Below are 16,906 nucleotides of genomic sequence, written 5' to 3' on the forward strand. Positions count from 1 at the left end.
CGCTGTCCATTAAACCTCTGGTCTATTTTTTACTCCGCCTCTTGTTTGCTTTCTTTTTAAACTTAACTGTCCATTACCCATCTGTTTCTATTCTCATGTCTGCCATGTACTGTAAACTATGTCACCTTGGTGTACATTCACCCTCCATTGCTAAGACCGGCCGACTTCATTAGGTACACTTGTGCAATCCAATGTGATCCAATACTTTCCAAACCTTTTAGGATTATAATGTTTCATGTTGAGAGGCTTTAATTTAACTATTTTGTTTATATTTCTTCTGTTTACCCCCTTAAATATGTTTCTTTGGATTAATATTAAGACAGTAGAAAAGATTTCTATATTTATCATCTCTGCTCAACCATCTTTGTTCTACAGTGTACACAGTCAGTGCTGAGATAGATATTGGCCAGATATTTAAAAATATAATATTTATCCTTTTGATGACCTTTCCAGTGAAATTTCAGTAAAAAAAATAAATAAAATATGAGTGGTGATCAAAACACTTGAGGATCAAAAGCGAAGCGACTTGGATCATGGATCAAAAAAGAAAAGTTTGTTTTTGTTAGACATTAGACACAGATTACATATTTTTTCTCCAGATTAAGCCTTTAAGATGAAAAATAAACATTTTTCCTTCCGATCTTAAAATTTCTGTTCTTAAATACAATATTTCCATATTTTCTTCATTAGTTGGTTTTGTAATAAAAGGCACAAGCGCTTCTCTCCAGTGTTTAAACTTTGTGATTCAAAGATGAAAATGAAAATAGAGACAGTATTATTATAACCTCTTTTTGTGTGTATTTCCATTTTTACCCAGGAGATGTCAGTATGTCAGAGTTTCTGTCTACATACTGTTCAAGTATCGATCAGAAATACTTGAGAAATAAAAGGAAGTAGGAAGATTCCAGTGCCTTCACATTAGATCTGAAACTCTCCTGTTGGTGCACACGGAGTGTTGTGAGTCTGATAGATGAATTACAAACAGGCAGACATTCACATCCATCATTTCCTTTAACTTATCCGGGGTCAGGTCGTGGTGACGTCCCTCTCCCCAGTAACACATTCCAGCTCCTCCGGGGGGATCCTGAGACATTCCCAGGTTAGATGGGCTATGTAGTCCCTCCAGTGTGCTTTGGTTTTGCCCCAGGGTCTCCTCCCTGTTGGACGCACACGAACACCTTCAAAGGAAGACGCTCAGGGGGGGCATCCTAATCACCTCAGCCTGCTTCTTTTGACGCAAAGGAGCAACAGCTCTACTCTGAGCTCCCTCCGGATGTCTGAGCTCCTCACCTATCACCATCTCTAGTCAAGGCTGAGTCCAGCCACCCAGTGAAAGAAGCTCATTTTGGCTGCTTGTAGCTGCGATTTTATTCTTTCGGTCACTACCCAAAACTCATGACCTGGGTGAGGGTTTGAATAACTTTTTCATATTTCTAGAAAGCTTTGACACAAACATTTGGATAAACATGTCTGTTTCATTAACTGATCTCCTGAACACATTGTCTCCTTATCGCGTTGACGTGGTTTAAAGCCCTTTAGACTGTCCAACAACGATCATGGGAGTTTGTTGTGCGAGACGGGTTTGATAAAATCTTGGTAACAGTCTGTCAGACTGTACAATATCAATTTGAGTTATGTCAGTTTGTGCAACGACTGTGTGGCGTATCAAAGCATGTATATATAAAAAAGTACACGAGAGCAGAGGCACATCATCAGCTCACGTTATCCATCTGTGCTGCAGCAAAAAGATAAACAGTGTTCAGCCAGAGCTTCACAAATGATTGTTCCTTTTGCCTCCATCATTTGGTTTGTGTGTGGGAGTGTGTGTCCTAAATTTCAAATCAGACCAGACTTGGATTGACCAAATATTTTATCACGTTTTTCTCACGGTTGTCATCTTTCTTATCTGACAGGGTGAAGGAGCCTTAAAGCACATGCAGTATGTTTTGAGTGAGGTGACAGGGAGCTGAGATGTTTGAGAAAAGCAGTAAACGGGAATAAAATTCATGACACGAGTGTTATATTTTAACCCTTACAAAGAGGGCTATAAAAGCCTGCCAAGAGTTACTGTTTGTTTATATGTCTCTTTATGTTTGTTTATGTCTGTTTATGTGAGGGTTTTCCGGTAAAGTCAAGCACTTAAGCTCTCTGTAGCCTAGACAGTTTTTAAATATATAATTTCCGGTTAAACCACCAAAAGAAAAGTGAAATAATTTATTTAAACGCGTCTGTCTTTGATTTGTGAAACCATTTAGTCCCGGATGCAATAACGACAACATTGGTACGTTTAAAATGAATAATCTTTGTCTCGCTTGATGAGAAAGCTCTATCTGTGCTTAAATCATTCAGCTTTATTCCTGTTATCTTGTATCTTAAGCCTGATGACCTCTCTCTTCCTCCCTCCCTTCTCTTCTCTCCAGGTGAGTGCTAACGTCCTGATCTTCCTGTGCACTAACATCATTGGAATATGTACCCACTACCCCGCTGAGGTTTCCCAGAGACAAGCCTTCCAGGAGACCAGAGGATACATCCAGGCCAGGCTACATCTGCAGAGGGAGAATCAACAACAGGTACATCTGCACAGATGGATGTATTGGCCAGAATATTACACTTTCTGTTATAAAAATGAAACATGAAATACTTCCATTAAATCACAACGTAAATTTTCTGTAGTAGGGGTGGGCGATATATCATATATACTCGATATATCGTATATACTCGATATGTTTACTCGAAATGTTTTAAGCCGTCGGTATTTAATTCTCCGGAGTTTTGCCTGTGTCACTCACTCCCGGTGCTGCTCACAGCACGCATCACAGTTCCCCGCCCACCCAGAAAAATCCCCTGTGCGCATGCGTACTTTTTGTATCAAGTGAGGAGAGATGAGGACCACTGGCCCACTCCGGAGTGGCTGCGCCGCGGTCACCGGAGCTGATAGCTGCCAGTCTAGTCAATGAGAGCACTCACACAGGGCCTCGTAAATTTCAACAGAGCACTGCGCACCAGACAGGAAATCCGACACAGAATCAACGTAATAAACTTCCGCCCCCTTTCAAAATAAAACAATACGCAGTTCATGTAGCTTATCACAACTTCACATCAACGTTACGTCATGACCGGTGGCACCAGGTGAGCAGTCAATCAATCAAAGGGTCTCAACATGAACGACGAGAGACTAATTGTTGAAGTGGAACAACACACAATCATTTATGACACAACAGATCCTTTTTATAATCTCCTCCACGTCGGAGAAGCAAAGTCAGCTGTTTGTTGTTGTGGTTTTTTTATACACAGTTTATCACGGGGTCTCGCGTACGTCCAGGATTCTCACGTGAATACGGCTGGCTCGCTATGCTGCCAAGACATGCCCGGTGTGAGTTGACACAGGGCAGAGGACGCAGCTAAAACGCGGCGCAGCCATTACTAATCTAATAGAAGGGTCTACTTGAATCATCATACTGATGTTATTTTTTGCATCAAAGGGTAAATTTAACATTCATAGTGATTTACAGGAGAAATAAAAATATCGAGATATATATCGTGTATCGCGATATAGTTTAAAAATATTGAGATATTGGTTATAGGCCATATCGTGCAGCCCTATTTTGTAGCCTGTCCAAATGCAGCTGATTCTTGATATCTTCATACTTTGTTCCTTCTGAAGGTGTAAAATCATTAAAATTGGGTCATGAATATATAGTTTCTTTTTTTTATTTAAAGGCTCAGTAATTTTCTCAAACAGCTGCAGCTTCTAACGTCAGTCAAACAAAAGTAAATAGCCCATTTCATTTCTGTCCGATGAAAACAACGTCAGGAGGAGCTCATAGTTTCTTAGAAACTAGCTCACAGAATAAACAAATAAAACTGTAACGAGCCTCGTTTAGCAGCAGAAATGAAATTCCATGTTTACATGGATTCACATGGATATGTGGTTTTCTTTATATATAAATGGTTCTGACGACATGTGAGTGTTGACTTTCCTGTTTATGTCCACCTCAGTTGGTTGTCCTACATGTTTCCATACAGCACATTGGCCCCATCGAAGCTATTTTACTATTTTAGATTGAAATCAGCATAATCCAGGTTAATGGCCGTCTGACACTGACGTGTGTGCATCTGTCTAGGAGATCACAGAGACTGTGCTTGAATCACTTAACACTTAAAAAAAAACTCATGTTCATGATCAGACAATATGGCTTGTTATAAAAATTAGGATTATACTAGGGTGCAGATGTTTTAACTCCTATAGATGGTGTGTGTCTATCCTGTCTTTTGCATGTCTTGTTCACTTCCCTTAGTTGGCCTATGATTTACTGAGGCTGGCAGGGAGAGATAATTATAAATCAGGCCCCCCCCCCCTTCTACTTAAACTTTGATACTTTGAACCCTGTCCTCCTTATTCAAGGGTTTTTCTTTTCCCATAACATGGCTCTTGATATGTTTTTGGACAACAATGGAGCTCTATGACACAGAGAACTAAGATATCCATCTGAGTACATATATTTCTCAGACGTGTGATGGACAGTACATGCTGCGATCAAGAGACATTTACACGTTGTTTGTACCAAAAGTTTGAATATTCTGCACCCTCAGACTATTTTACAGAACAAAAGTTATCGTCACGTGTTTAAAATAACAAGAACACAGAACACACTCAACACTCCACACACACAGTAACATTGTGAATGACACAATCTGCATTTTGTTTCTCCTTTTGTGTGTTGTGTTTTTTCCAGGAGCGTCTGTTGCTTTCAGTGTTGCCAAGGCACGTTGCCATGGAGATGAAGGCTGACATCAATGCCAAGAAGGAAGACATGATGTTCCATAAAATCTATATCCAGAAACATGACAATGTCAGGTCAGTCAGGACTCCTGGCCCTTGCTGCTTTAATTTGTGTTTTACAGGTGAATTCAGATTTCACTTGCTTGCACTTGGTCTACCATGATGCATTGTGGTCATGCTATCCTCAAAACTATAAAAATACGTGCTAAAACGTGTCGCTTAATCCTATAAAATTACACACAAAACCCACCCTTATTCTTCCTGTAAGTGATTCAAACTCACACACACACACACACACACACACACACACACAAGCGTGTTCACAGAGTCAGAAGAGGGTAGAGTGGTTTGGCAGAGTGGAGGCTAATTAACACTAGTGAGGGAATACTTAATCACCAGCAGCCAAGATAAGATAATCCCCAAAGATGGAGAGCTTTAGCACACATTCAATTACAGCACTGAGAAAACACACTGCACACAGTCGCTCTTTCCCACCTCTCACACAGACACACACACACACATACATAACACTTATTACACTGGCACAGCTCTCCTTCAGACTTTAAGGTCAAACTTCCTGCGTCTTTCAAGGTCAGCCGCCCTGATAGTAACACACAGTGCTCACTGATGCTAAAACTTCAACATTAACTGAAGATGCCTGATAATAGTTGACGTTTCTCACCGTCTCTCACGCTGTCTTTCTGCCTCTCGTCCTCAGTATTCTGTTTGCAGACATCGAGGGTTTCACCAGCCTGGCGTCTCAGTGCACAGCTCAGGAGCTGGTCATGACACTCAATGAACTCTTTGCCCGTTTCGACAAGCTGGCATCAGTAAGTGTCCTTTCTCCTTCAAATCTGGCCGGTTGGTTAATGACAGTTTATTATTTGGTCTGACAAACTCAGAACACGTATTTATTCTTACTTTACGTGACTTTTAAGAAAATAGTATTTATAAACATGTCTATGTCTCTGTCAATTTTCTTTATAACATGGTCATTGATCCTTGAATACAAAATGAGGCCAAAGGGGCCTCCATTGTGAGGCAAATTGTTCCATCTTATGATAAACAAATGCTGTTATTTTGTCCATTTTGTAAATGTGCATTGTGATTTCCATCCATGCATTCATTGTTGAACTCTTCTGTGACAACCATTTTTTGGTAATAGTCTTTTAACCAGCCACCAGTGGTACATTCATTAAATGTTTCTCCCTTGTCAGACATTTGAAAATGTCTCGTAGGGCATTATATATCCCTTTCCAGTAGTCTTTGATAACAGGGCAATCCCACATAACATGGTAATGGATTGACTGGAGCCTTTCACCCTAAGTCAGGTGAAAAGTCAGGAGAGAGATCACTGATTTTGTTAAAAAAATGTCCAACTACTCATTAATTTTTCTCTCTTAAGATACATTTTGGACATTTGGCAGCGTCACTCTCTCTTGTTCTGCCTCTCCCTTTCACAGGAGAACCACTGTCTACGTATTAAAATTTTGGGTGATTGTTATTACTGTGTGTCCGGGCTGCCTGAACCGCGGGCCGACCACGCCCACTGCTGTGTGGAGATGGGTGTCGACATGATCGAAGCCATCTCGTGAGTAGAAATAGAGTTTGCGTTTGTGTGTGTGATGTTTGTTTTGAAAGTTTGTTTACTTTGCCGCTGATCTTCTGGGTTGTGTGTGTCCCTGCAGGCTGGTGCGGGAAGTGACCGGGGTTAACGTTAACATGCGTGTCGGCATTCACAGCGGGCGTGTGCACTGTGGCGTGTTAGGACTTAGGAAGTGGCAGTTTGACGTGTGGTCAAATGACGTCACGCTGGCCAATCACATGGAGGCGGGAGGCAAAGCAGGGTGAGGGAAATAAGCATAGGTTCACACAACAGTTTGCATATAAGAAAAAACATCAGCATAGAGCCATTTACTGGTGGTCAACAGAATTTGCATGTTTACCAAGACCTTTATGATATAATGCAGCAGGAGAAGCAGCCTGATCAGAGCTTGAAAGACCCGCGCCTGGTGATTTCCACTAGTTTAGTTTAATTAGTTTTATTTATTTTGCACAGATAAAATACATAGAAATGACAAAGATAACAAATAATGTAAACTGCAGGTAGAGGAAGTAATCCCAGATGAGGTTTAAAAGTTTGACTTTAGAGAAAACAAAATTAAGGTGTTTCCAACTAATCAGGCTGCTTTTCGGGTACCTGCTGCACTAAAAAAACAAAAAGTAAACAAACCGGGTGAACTACGTAAACTAATTCATCAGTAAATATAAAGAAAATACTTTGAAAAGCACAAAAACATTTACTGTTTTGTCAGTTTTATTACTTTATGTGTTTTTTCACAGGTGTGAGTCCAGCGTTCCTAAGTTCTGTATAATAATAATTGTCTTTTACTCACAGAGATGCAGGTATTATATAAATCTCGTGTTTTTGTCTCTTTGTAGGCGGATCCACATCACTAAGGCCACCTTGCAGTATCTTAATGGCGACTATGAGGTGGAACCGGGTTTTGGAGGAGAGAGGAACGCGTATCTGAAGGAGAACAGCATCGAGACCTTCCTGGTCCTTGGCTGCAGCCAGAAACGGGTCAGTGCACAAAAACACACACACACAGCTTAATGAGGACATAAAAACAGGTTTATTGCTAAGTAGGTTTTAATGTAGAAGGAATTTGTCTTGGTGTTTTGATGCAAAAACAACCATGGAGAAAAAAATGTAAGGAAGATAAATGATTACGTTACCATCTTTTCCACCACCCCTGCTTAGATCCAGCACTGCATCCACGTCTCCTATTGTCTAAGAGCTCCAAAAATATTGATATTATCATAAAGTTTCATGTTTTCCTTCAATTGTTCCTGAACAGCGTGCAATAGTTTACAAATGTGAAACATTGATTAAAGTTCTTCAATCAGGGCTAAAAGAACCTCATAACAGACTGATACAGAACATGAGTAACTAGGTGTGATCCAGATGCTTCAAGCTGGTGGTAGTGAGGTACAGGTCAAAAACTATAATTGCGAAAGAAGTAGAACAGGAGAGGAGGACGAGAGTAGGGATGTGACTTTTGATCAAAAACACTATTCGAAATTCGCTAAACACTATTCGAAATTCGATTCGAAAATCGACAAAACCCCTACCCAAACGCGCGCACACATGACAGACAGGGTGAAAGCGGTAACGGTTTAATGAGTCAATAAACAATGATAAACAAATAAACAATAAACTTCCATTCACATCACATAGCCAACAGTCTCAAACAATAATATAGGCTTCCAATTTTATTATTTATATTTACTATTATTTACTATTTACGTCTGTTAGAAGGAACCGCGGGTGAAACTGCCCGTTTAGGGAACGATATTGAAAGCGCTCGAACAGAGTAGAATAAACCTAAGACATATTTTTGTTTAGAAAAATTAACATGTCGACGTGGTCGGGATGGAGACGGGTACGCAGCCTATTGACAATCAGACCGGCTGCGGAGAACACACGTTCCGATGGAATGCAACACAGGTAGGCGGTGCCTACCTGTGTTGCATTCCACTTCATTTTCATTTATCAAAGTAAATGAGGACCATACGGAACTTTTGCTACCTCGCTGCATCTCTGCATCACACTACACGTTACCGATTGCAATTCTTCTTCTGTTATTTTGACTACCTTTACTGTACGATAGCGGCACCCTCTGGCCGAATTAATGCTAGGAAACGCCTTTCCGTGCTCATTTTTTTTAGTGGAATGCAACGTAAGCCAAAACGGCATTCGAAATTACTATTCAATATTCGAACTCGTCACGAATATTCGACTATTCGAAAATCATGTCCCGTCCCTAGACGAGAGTGGACATTATTTGTGAATGAACAAATCTTCTAGCTCCTGAACTGACTGTGCGCTTCCCTCGTGGGAGTATTCAACCTCTTCCAGTGTATTTTGTCATTGATATGGTCGTCCACTGTGTTGTGTTTCATGAGTCACACTTGGTCAAGCTTTCATGTTCTTCCCTCTGAGCAGAAGGAGGAGAAGGCGATGATGGCTAAGATGCAGCGGACGAGAGCCAACTCTAACGAGGGGCTGATGCCACGCTGGGTCCCCGACAGAACCTTCTCCAGGACCAAAGACTCCAAAGTCTTCAGACAAATGGTGAGATTCAACATCGACACACTGAATGTTGACAGAGGCAGACTGCAGCTTCTCTGAGTCATATATTATGTCTTTGTTCTTCAGGGGATTGATGAAACCTCCAGTAAAGACAAGTGAGTACTGACTGTTGATGCTCACACACTGAACACTGCTGCGTTACTTTGCTGGATTTTATTCATTCCTTTATCTTTTGTTTGCAGCCGTGGCGTTCAGGAAGCCATGAACCCGGAGGACGAGGTGGATGAATTTCTGGGTCGTGCCATTGACGCTCGCAGCATCGACCAGCTGAGAAAAGACCATGTTAAGAAGTTCCTGCTCACCTTCCAGACGTCTAGTCTGGAGAAAAAGGTTTAAACTAAGACCCCTGATTATCTGGGCTTCTTGAACGTAAATATAATTCACATGTACGGACAAGGGAACAGCTCATATCTGACTCTCTTCTTCTGCTGTTTCCTGCTGCAGTATTCCAAGAAGGTGGACGATCGTTTTGGAGGCTACGTCGCCTGTACTCTACTAGTATTCTGCTTCATATCATTCATACAGATTGTTGTCTTTCCACAGTGAGTATTTAACACAAATCCTCCAACATGTATCTATCTGTAGTTTGGTTAATTTGGTCTGGACAAAGCAGTAACCTCTGTGGCTGTGAAGTAAAGCCAGTGCAAAAGCACCAAAAACTACAGTTCCTCAAACGTCCACTTGAGGCTGGCTACAGAGCAAGTCAATCTCCACAAACCTCAATGTTAAAATGTCACACAGAAGAAATAAACATGTTTACAGCCTGATACAAAAATCAAAAATCAAAAATGTTTTGATTTCTATAGCTAATTTACCTGTTCATGGCAACTGTACTGAGTCTAAATGTTGAAATTAAGTTATAAATAATTGACCGTATGGCCGCTTTATTGACAGGTAGGTGCCGTTACAAGTGGCTTGTTTGAGCAACCGCTTTACAACGACAAATCTTCAGAAACTTGTAGGTCACGTCACTGATACAACGTCCATATTTATACTGTTTGGACTAACTACTATGGTCAGGAGTTAAATCGGCCTTATAATTCTGGTCTAGTTCGTGTCCACACTGACCGTTTCGGTAACAGTTATTGCCATTTCGCATTTTGTACAAGCTAAACACATCTGTTTGCACTCCCTTTCGTTTTATGGTGAATTAATGGGAGTTTAGTTTTAAACCTTTTCTTTGTTTCACAAAAGAGAGTTTGATTGATCGCCATCACAACAGCCCAAATGAACCAAACCAAGCAGGTTAGTAGTTAAAGCACCACCCTCTAAATGTCTAATCTGTACTCTTTCTTTACAGCACCCCGGTCATGCTGGGAATCTACATCAGTATCTTCATCATCCTCGCCAACATCCTTTTCATCTGTGCCATATATTCATGCATCAAGGTAGCACACAAACAGATATATTGCTAATGTGTGTGTGTTTACTGTGTGTTTAATGTGTAATTAATATATTCTTCCTTTTGTAGCTCTTTCCAGCTGCAATGCAGACTGTTTCAAAGAAGATTGTCCAGTCTCGCACCAACAGCACCTTGGTTGGAGTATTTACCATCATCCTCGTCTTCATCTCTGCCTTTGTTAATATGGTAAGTGTTCGCTAACCAAAGAGGCAGTATATCCACACAGTATGCAAACCATACATGTTGATCATTTGTGTGTATGTTTGTCTTCGCTGCAGTTTGCCTGTGACACCAAGAGCTTGGCGCAATGCGTTGCAGAGAAGCTGAACACCTCTGCAGCCATGGTGACGCCCTGTTTGATCCGCAGCTTGAATGTGTCTGTTGAAGGAGGTCTAGAGATCTGTCCTAGCGAAGGCCCCTCCTGCCCCTTTCCTGAGGTGAGCTCATCACTTCACTGTTCACTGTGCGTTCTCTACGCAACTGGTCCGAGCCATTTCAAAAACAAAAATGTCATATTTGCATTTGTGTTTTCTCTGAGATCCATTGTTGATAATACCTCTTTGTGATGCCACTCTCTTGTTTTGTGCCAGTATTTCAGCTACAGTGTGCTGCTGACGCTGCTGGCCTGCTCAGTGTTCCTGCAGATCAGCAGCATAGGGAAGCTGGCCCTCATGCTGCTCATCCAGCTCACCTTCCTGCTGCTGGTGGAGTGGCCACAAGTAGCACTGTTCGACAACGCAGACCTCTTTGTCACCTCCAATGCCATGTGAGTGCCACAGTCTGGATGCTATTGCAGAGGGGGGGGTCAAGATAATGTTGTACCCTGTCTTAAATGTCAGACAGAGGTTTGGACTTAACCAAGCAAAATATTCCTGTAGCAAGGAACCTGTGGAGTTTAAGGTGGCAGTTAATCAGTTTAAGAGTGCAATACCACTGTCATAAATACTGGCAGTTGTACATGTGTACATGTTGTGATTATATTACCTATGATCAGAAACTAGTGAGCTTGCTAACAACCAAATGTCAAGCAAGGTCAACAACACAAGACAGTCGGTTAATATTACTTACTAGTCCAACAGCAAGAAGTCCAGCTCAGCGTCTCTCTTTCAGCCTTTAATTTCATGAAGCTCTCGCCGACTCAAAGTTAGTCCCACATTTTCTCTTGTCTGACATTTTCTCCATAAAATATGATCCAGTTTCACCAAAATCAGTGAAATAGTGGGTGTTGTGTGACTTGAAGCGTTACATACTTCTCGTGGGTTTTTGTACCTGGAGCACAAAGTTTAAAATCTACAAACACAATCAATAAACATGATTTAAAATCTGTTTATGGTCAAAATGTTTTTCTTTAAATCAAAGCGATTATATTAGCCTGGATGCACCAAGCAGTTTGCAAAATGTTACAGTCCTCAAACTAAGATAATAAAAAATATTGTTTTGGTATCAGAATTGAATCTGAGGTATCACATTGGCACCAATATTGATCATTTTGAAACAATACTCACCCCTACTATGTTGTTGTTGCTATTTGTGCCAAGAATTAAAGAATATATGGCTTTAAATAAACATTATTTTAGTTATTTGTTATAATTGTTCTATTTTTCTTCTTTTTAGTGATTTAAATGAAACTAGTGCTCAATGGTAAGAACTTATTTTAATACCCTCTTATTATAATGATTATTTGCTGTCTTGTGTTGACCCTAATGTTTTTATGTTTGTACTTTCAGGTCCAGTTTCAATGAAACTACAAACCAGTGGTAAGATTACATTCAGTGTTACTTTTGAAGGTTGTTTTCTGAGTTCATCTGTCTTTAATCTAACCATGTGTCTGTCACTCTGCAGCCCATTTGTTGTGACCAAAGTGTCTCTGAGGGTCATGACTCCAGTGATCCTCACGGTCTTTGTCCTGGCACTGTACCTGCACGCCCAGCAGGTTGAATCTACTGCACGCCTCGACTTCCTGTGGAAATTACAGGTATGTATCACGTCCACTAGAGGGCACCATCCGATTATGTTGACTACAAACAGACTCTGTTTCCAATCAATAAACAACATGATAGTCTGCAGTCTACACCATGCACTATAGAAGCTGAATATATCTAATAAAGCGGTTTGCTTTCAGGCCACAGAGGAGAAGGAGGAGATGGAGGAACTGCAAGCCTACAATCGTCGCCTCCTCCATAATATTCTGCCTAAAGATGTAGCCGCTCACTTCTTGGCGCGTGAGCGGCGTAACGATGAGTTGTACTACCAGTCCTGCGAGTGTGTGGCCGTCATGTTTGCCTCCATTAGCAACTTCTCTGAATTCTACGTGGAGCTGGAGGCCAACAACGAGGGAGTGGAGTGTCTCCGGCTGCTCAACGAGATCATTGCTGACTTTGATGAGGTAAAGTTTGCTGAAGTGTGTTTGCACATTTGATCTTCGCTCGAAGCTGAATATTAAAAATACAATTGCTGTCTGTTCTCAGATCATCAGTGAAGAGAAGTACAGGCAGCTAGAGAAGATCAAGACCATCGGCTCCACCTACATGGCGGCCTCCGGTCTTAATGACTCCACCTACGACAAGGAGGGTCGTTCCCACATCACCGCACTGGCCGACTACGCCATGAGACTGAGGGAGCAGATGAAATACATCAACGAGCATTCCTTCAACAACTTCCAGATGAAGATAGGTAAAAAGCTCAAGACTCAAATGTTTGTAAATCAACAGAATAAAGTTTTTTAGCAACAGCTTTGTTGATGTATTTGTGTTTAATTCTCAGGTCTGAACATTGGACCAGTGGTAGCCGGGGTCATTGGTGCACGGAAGCCTCAATATGATATTTGGGGAAACACAGTCAATGTGGCCAGTCGTATGGACAGCACAGGTGTACCTGACCGCATACAGGTAAGTTTCTTTTTGTTTCTTTTCAGGTCTTATTAGATTTTTGACAGGTAACCACACATTGTTGCCGTGCAGCATTAGAACAACCATTCAGGATTATGGTTAGAGGGGTTTATACCAGTGTACACTAGGACTCGGTCTTGGTCTTGAGACCAGGCTCAACTCAACCTTTTAAAGGCCGCTGTCTCGTCTTGGTCTTAGTCAATAAGGATTTTAGTTGAAGACTGGTCAAGAGAAGTATGTTACTTAATTGCCTGTGCATTGTCTGATTGTCTGGAAGGAGACATCAGAGTTGGTCTGGTCTCTGTCTTGATACTCTCTGGTCTTGGTCATGACTTGGTCTCAGTTTAGTTGGTCTTGACTATAACACTGGTTTATACAGCATTATATATTTAGAATTAAACAGTGTATACAGTGTACAGTTGGGCAAAGACCATCAGTTTACTGTTTAAAACAGCATTAATTTTTTGGCCGCTCAAGGGCAGCGTAACAAGCTGTGACCACTTCATTGACATATTATCACCTTTTAAGGCTGATATGATTAATGTGTTAGCAAACAGATGAATATATACACAGCCCGTAGGTATGAAGTCAGATTGGCATTCATTTAGAGTTGTATCTGTGGCCAATATGAACATATTTTAACCATTTATCCAATACTTTTAGCTAATATTTGTCAATATTCACATCCCTAGCTGTGTTTTTGTCTTTACAAACTCCTCCTTAGCTGCTATGTTCACAAGTTAATCGCTATCTGTGCTATCTCAGCTGTTCGGTACTGTGTACGAAGAGTTTATCACAGGTCTTTAGTTTAAAACAGCTGCCTGCAGTGGTGAGAGGGTGTGACAGTGAACCAAAACAGAAAAGTTGAGGGCCTTAAAACTAAAATAATGAGCTGAAAAATGTTTAGAAACTGCAGACCTGATGATAATACAGTGATAAATACCGATTCTAGTCCATCCTGGTGGCTAAGTGTTAATATTGATTAGAGCAGCTTTATTTAGTGTTAGATATTCATACAGCTTCATCTGAACCTTCCCTTCTCCGCCCTGCTCACAGGTGACTACAGACCTCCACCAGGTGCTTGCAAGCAAAGGGTACGTGCTGGAGTGTCGTGGGGTGGTTAAGGTCAAAGGTAAAGGGGAAATGACGACCTACTTCCTTAACGATGGACCGCCCAACAGTTAGCAGCCATGGCAGCAGCAGCACCAGATGCCGGGATTGATCTCCTCACCCCGACTGCAAGGACACAGCACCACTGAGCGAGGACTCACAGTGCGAGCGAATGGCTAAAAAAACTAGAGACGCCATCCCTTGAATCCCCAAGCAAAGAGGAAAAAAAATAAACTTTTGAGACTTCAAAAAGGAAAAGTGTTCTTGATGAGAGGAAAATGTTTGACAGCCATTTTGGCCCCACGTACATGTTGAAGGACAAGTGTTTTTCTCATGTCTAGCCTCTCTCTCAGGCTTCTTGAAAGATGCAAAGTCTGTTTATTTAAAACAACGCCTTTTAGCCTGTGTCAAAAGAAGATTAACGCTGTACATAAGGCTACTTTTTATTTTTTTTCTTTGTGTTTTGTTTCAGTTTTTTCCGGTAATTTTTAATTTCACATGAATTCTGAACAGGTACTCATATTTTTTGTTTTCTCTGGATTTAATTATTTATTTTGATCTCAATGTTTTTGTGCAAAAGGTCCTTTATGAAAAAGTGTGAATACATACGTGCACAAATATCCAGTTTATTACACGTTTATAAGTGTGTATGTACATGCATATTTGTGTGTGTATGAATATGAATATGAATATGAATATGAATATATGTATAAACTGAGGAGGAATATATTGACCAAAGACTAAAGTATTTACTAAAAGCAAGGCAAGACATGTTTGATATGTTCTCGCTAGTCAGCAATGATCACCGCCTCTTGTTTTTGTTAGGCAGGAGACCTTGAACCCTTTTTTTTGTCCTTTTTTTGCCCAATTGCTGGCAGCAAAGCCCGCTTAGTTGTTTTCATAAAATATGTAAAATTTATTTATTTTGTCTGTCATCCAGGCTAAATTATAATGTCACCCTCAAACCTCTAAACTAAAACTGATAAAATGACTTAAGGATGTTATAAGATCTTTAAAATCTATATTTTTTAAGGAATCATCCTCATGTCACGTCAGGACCCCCCCCCCCCCCCCCTGTTTTTTTTATGTTTTTTTTTTTTTTTTTTTGGAAATGAAGGAATCCGATCAGATCGTTGTCCCAGAGTCACCATGAAAGAAAGAAAAGAGAAGGGGGGTGTAAAATAAATTTAAAAAACAACCTCGGATTTAAACGCAGTGTACCACAGCTTGATCTTCTATGAAGAAGAAATAGATGAAGGAAACAGAAAATATATGATTTTGACTGAATACTGTGCTTTGTAATCCTGAAGGGCATAACTATTTTCACTGTGAGGTTTTATGATACAAAAAAACTGCTTTCTTGCCAAACATAACCGCTTTGAAGCATGTCTGATTGTGATTTTAAATTTTTTTTTTGTTTGTTTTGTTTTGTTTTGTTTTAACTGTAGGGTATTTTTGTATCACTTCTGTATCCATCATTTGTATATTCCTAATGTTGTATTATTTTTATTATTATTATTATTATTATATTTATTTTATTAATAAAATATTAATTATTATATGCTTATTATGGTGATTCCATTCCAATGAAAAGGATCAAAGACCAGCACGCTTTCTTGTAAAAACAAAACAAAAAAAACAAAAACATGCCAGTTGTTAAAGCTCAAGCTCACTGGTACCAACTGATCAACTGCAGCCAATGAATCCACATGTAACAATACAGTATTTCAACTTGGCGATAGGTGTGATCATGTAAGTAAGTAATAACCATTAGCTGCCTTCGCAGTAGACCCTAAAGTGGTGTATGCTCACATAAGCAGTAAAAACACACACACAAATACACGTGTGTGTGTGTGTGTGTGTGTGTGTGTGTAATGTATGTATATTATATATATATATATAAATATTGTAATATAGAATATATTATAATATATTATATATATATATATTTCTATATATAATCTATATCTCTATTATATTATATATAATATACACTATATATATAGTTCATATATATGATGATGATTCATTGTGCTTTTATTTTTTGTTTGTATTTATGCCACTACTGCAGTATTGTAAATCAGTCAGGCTTTAAGGTGACCTCTCCCTTCCACTAATAAATCACATCTCTGGTATTTACACTACATGAAGGCCCCCCCCTCACACACACAAACACACACACACCTCACTCAGCCTTTTAGCAAACAGTGGAGGTACTAATAGCTGAGTTTGATTGCCTTAAGTTAAAATCATAAAAAAATAACACTGAATAGGAACTGTGCCTGCTTGCCCTGTCTGGACTGCTGATGTTTGGACGGAGGAAAAGGGGGTAGATGGATAAGGGCTCGTCGAGAATAATTTCCAGTCAATGTTCTCATCGTCACTGCAATTTTCTCCAACTTCGAGTTTTTTTTTTTTGTTGTTGTTTGTTTTGGGAGAATCAACCCTGATTTAAGCTCTTCCGCTAACACTCAACAATGGCAACCAACAGTTGATCATGTTTGTACCAAAGCCAGCTCAACGCAGCCTTGTGCTATTGGTCCCTCCTGTGCAATGATATATTTGGG

General features: G+C 40.2%; 1 protein-coding gene across 3 annotated transcripts in view; it reads left to right on the plus strand.

Annotated features, from left to right (window-relative positions):
- Window positions 1-15,408, plus strand: part of LOC104919645 (adenylate cyclase type 6) — a 36,499-nt gene extending 21,091 nt beyond the window's left edge. For all 3 annotated transcript variants that reach the window (XM_019276039.2, XM_027277262.1, XM_019276040.2), the window contains 21 exons: window positions 2,421-2,570; window positions 4,737-4,858; window positions 5,502-5,613; window positions 6,247-6,374; window positions 6,472-6,630; window positions 7,226-7,367; window positions 8,793-8,921; window positions 9,006-9,034; window positions 9,122-9,269; window positions 9,384-9,481; window positions 10,240-10,327; window positions 10,411-10,527; window positions 10,620-10,778; window positions 10,932-11,107; window positions 11,956-11,982; window positions 12,069-12,098; window positions 12,184-12,316; window positions 12,464-12,727; window positions 12,810-13,014; window positions 13,105-13,229; window positions 14,286-15,408. In XM_019276039.2, coding sequence (XP_019131584.2) covers window positions 2,421-2,570; window positions 4,737-4,858; window positions 5,502-5,613; window positions 6,247-6,374; window positions 6,472-6,630; window positions 7,226-7,367; window positions 8,793-8,921; window positions 9,006-9,034; window positions 9,122-9,269; window positions 9,384-9,481; window positions 10,240-10,327; window positions 10,411-10,527; window positions 10,620-10,778; window positions 10,932-11,107; window positions 11,956-11,982; window positions 12,069-12,098; window positions 12,184-12,316; window positions 12,464-12,727; window positions 12,810-13,014; window positions 13,105-13,229; window positions 14,286-14,414 — 2,670 coding nt within the window. In that variant the 3' untranslated portion in view covers window positions 14,415-15,408. The remainder of the gene's footprint in view (window positions 1-2,420; window positions 2,571-4,736; window positions 4,859-5,501; window positions 5,614-6,246; window positions 6,375-6,471; window positions 6,631-7,225; window positions 7,368-8,792; window positions 8,922-9,005; window positions 9,035-9,121; window positions 9,270-9,383; window positions 9,482-10,239; window positions 10,328-10,410; window positions 10,528-10,619; window positions 10,779-10,931; window positions 11,108-11,955; window positions 11,983-12,068; window positions 12,099-12,183; window positions 12,317-12,463; window positions 12,728-12,809; window positions 13,015-13,104; window positions 13,230-14,285) is intronic.
- Window positions 15,409-16,906: the final 1,498 nt, after the last annotated feature.

This window comes from Larimichthys crocea, unplaced genomic scaffold (genome assembly GCF_000972845.2).
Source record: "Larimichthys crocea isolate SSNF unplaced genomic scaffold, L_crocea_2.0 scaffold97, whole genome shotgun sequence".
In the NCBI taxonomy this organism is placed as follows: Eukaryota; Metazoa; Chordata; class Actinopteri; family Sciaenidae; genus Larimichthys; species Larimichthys crocea.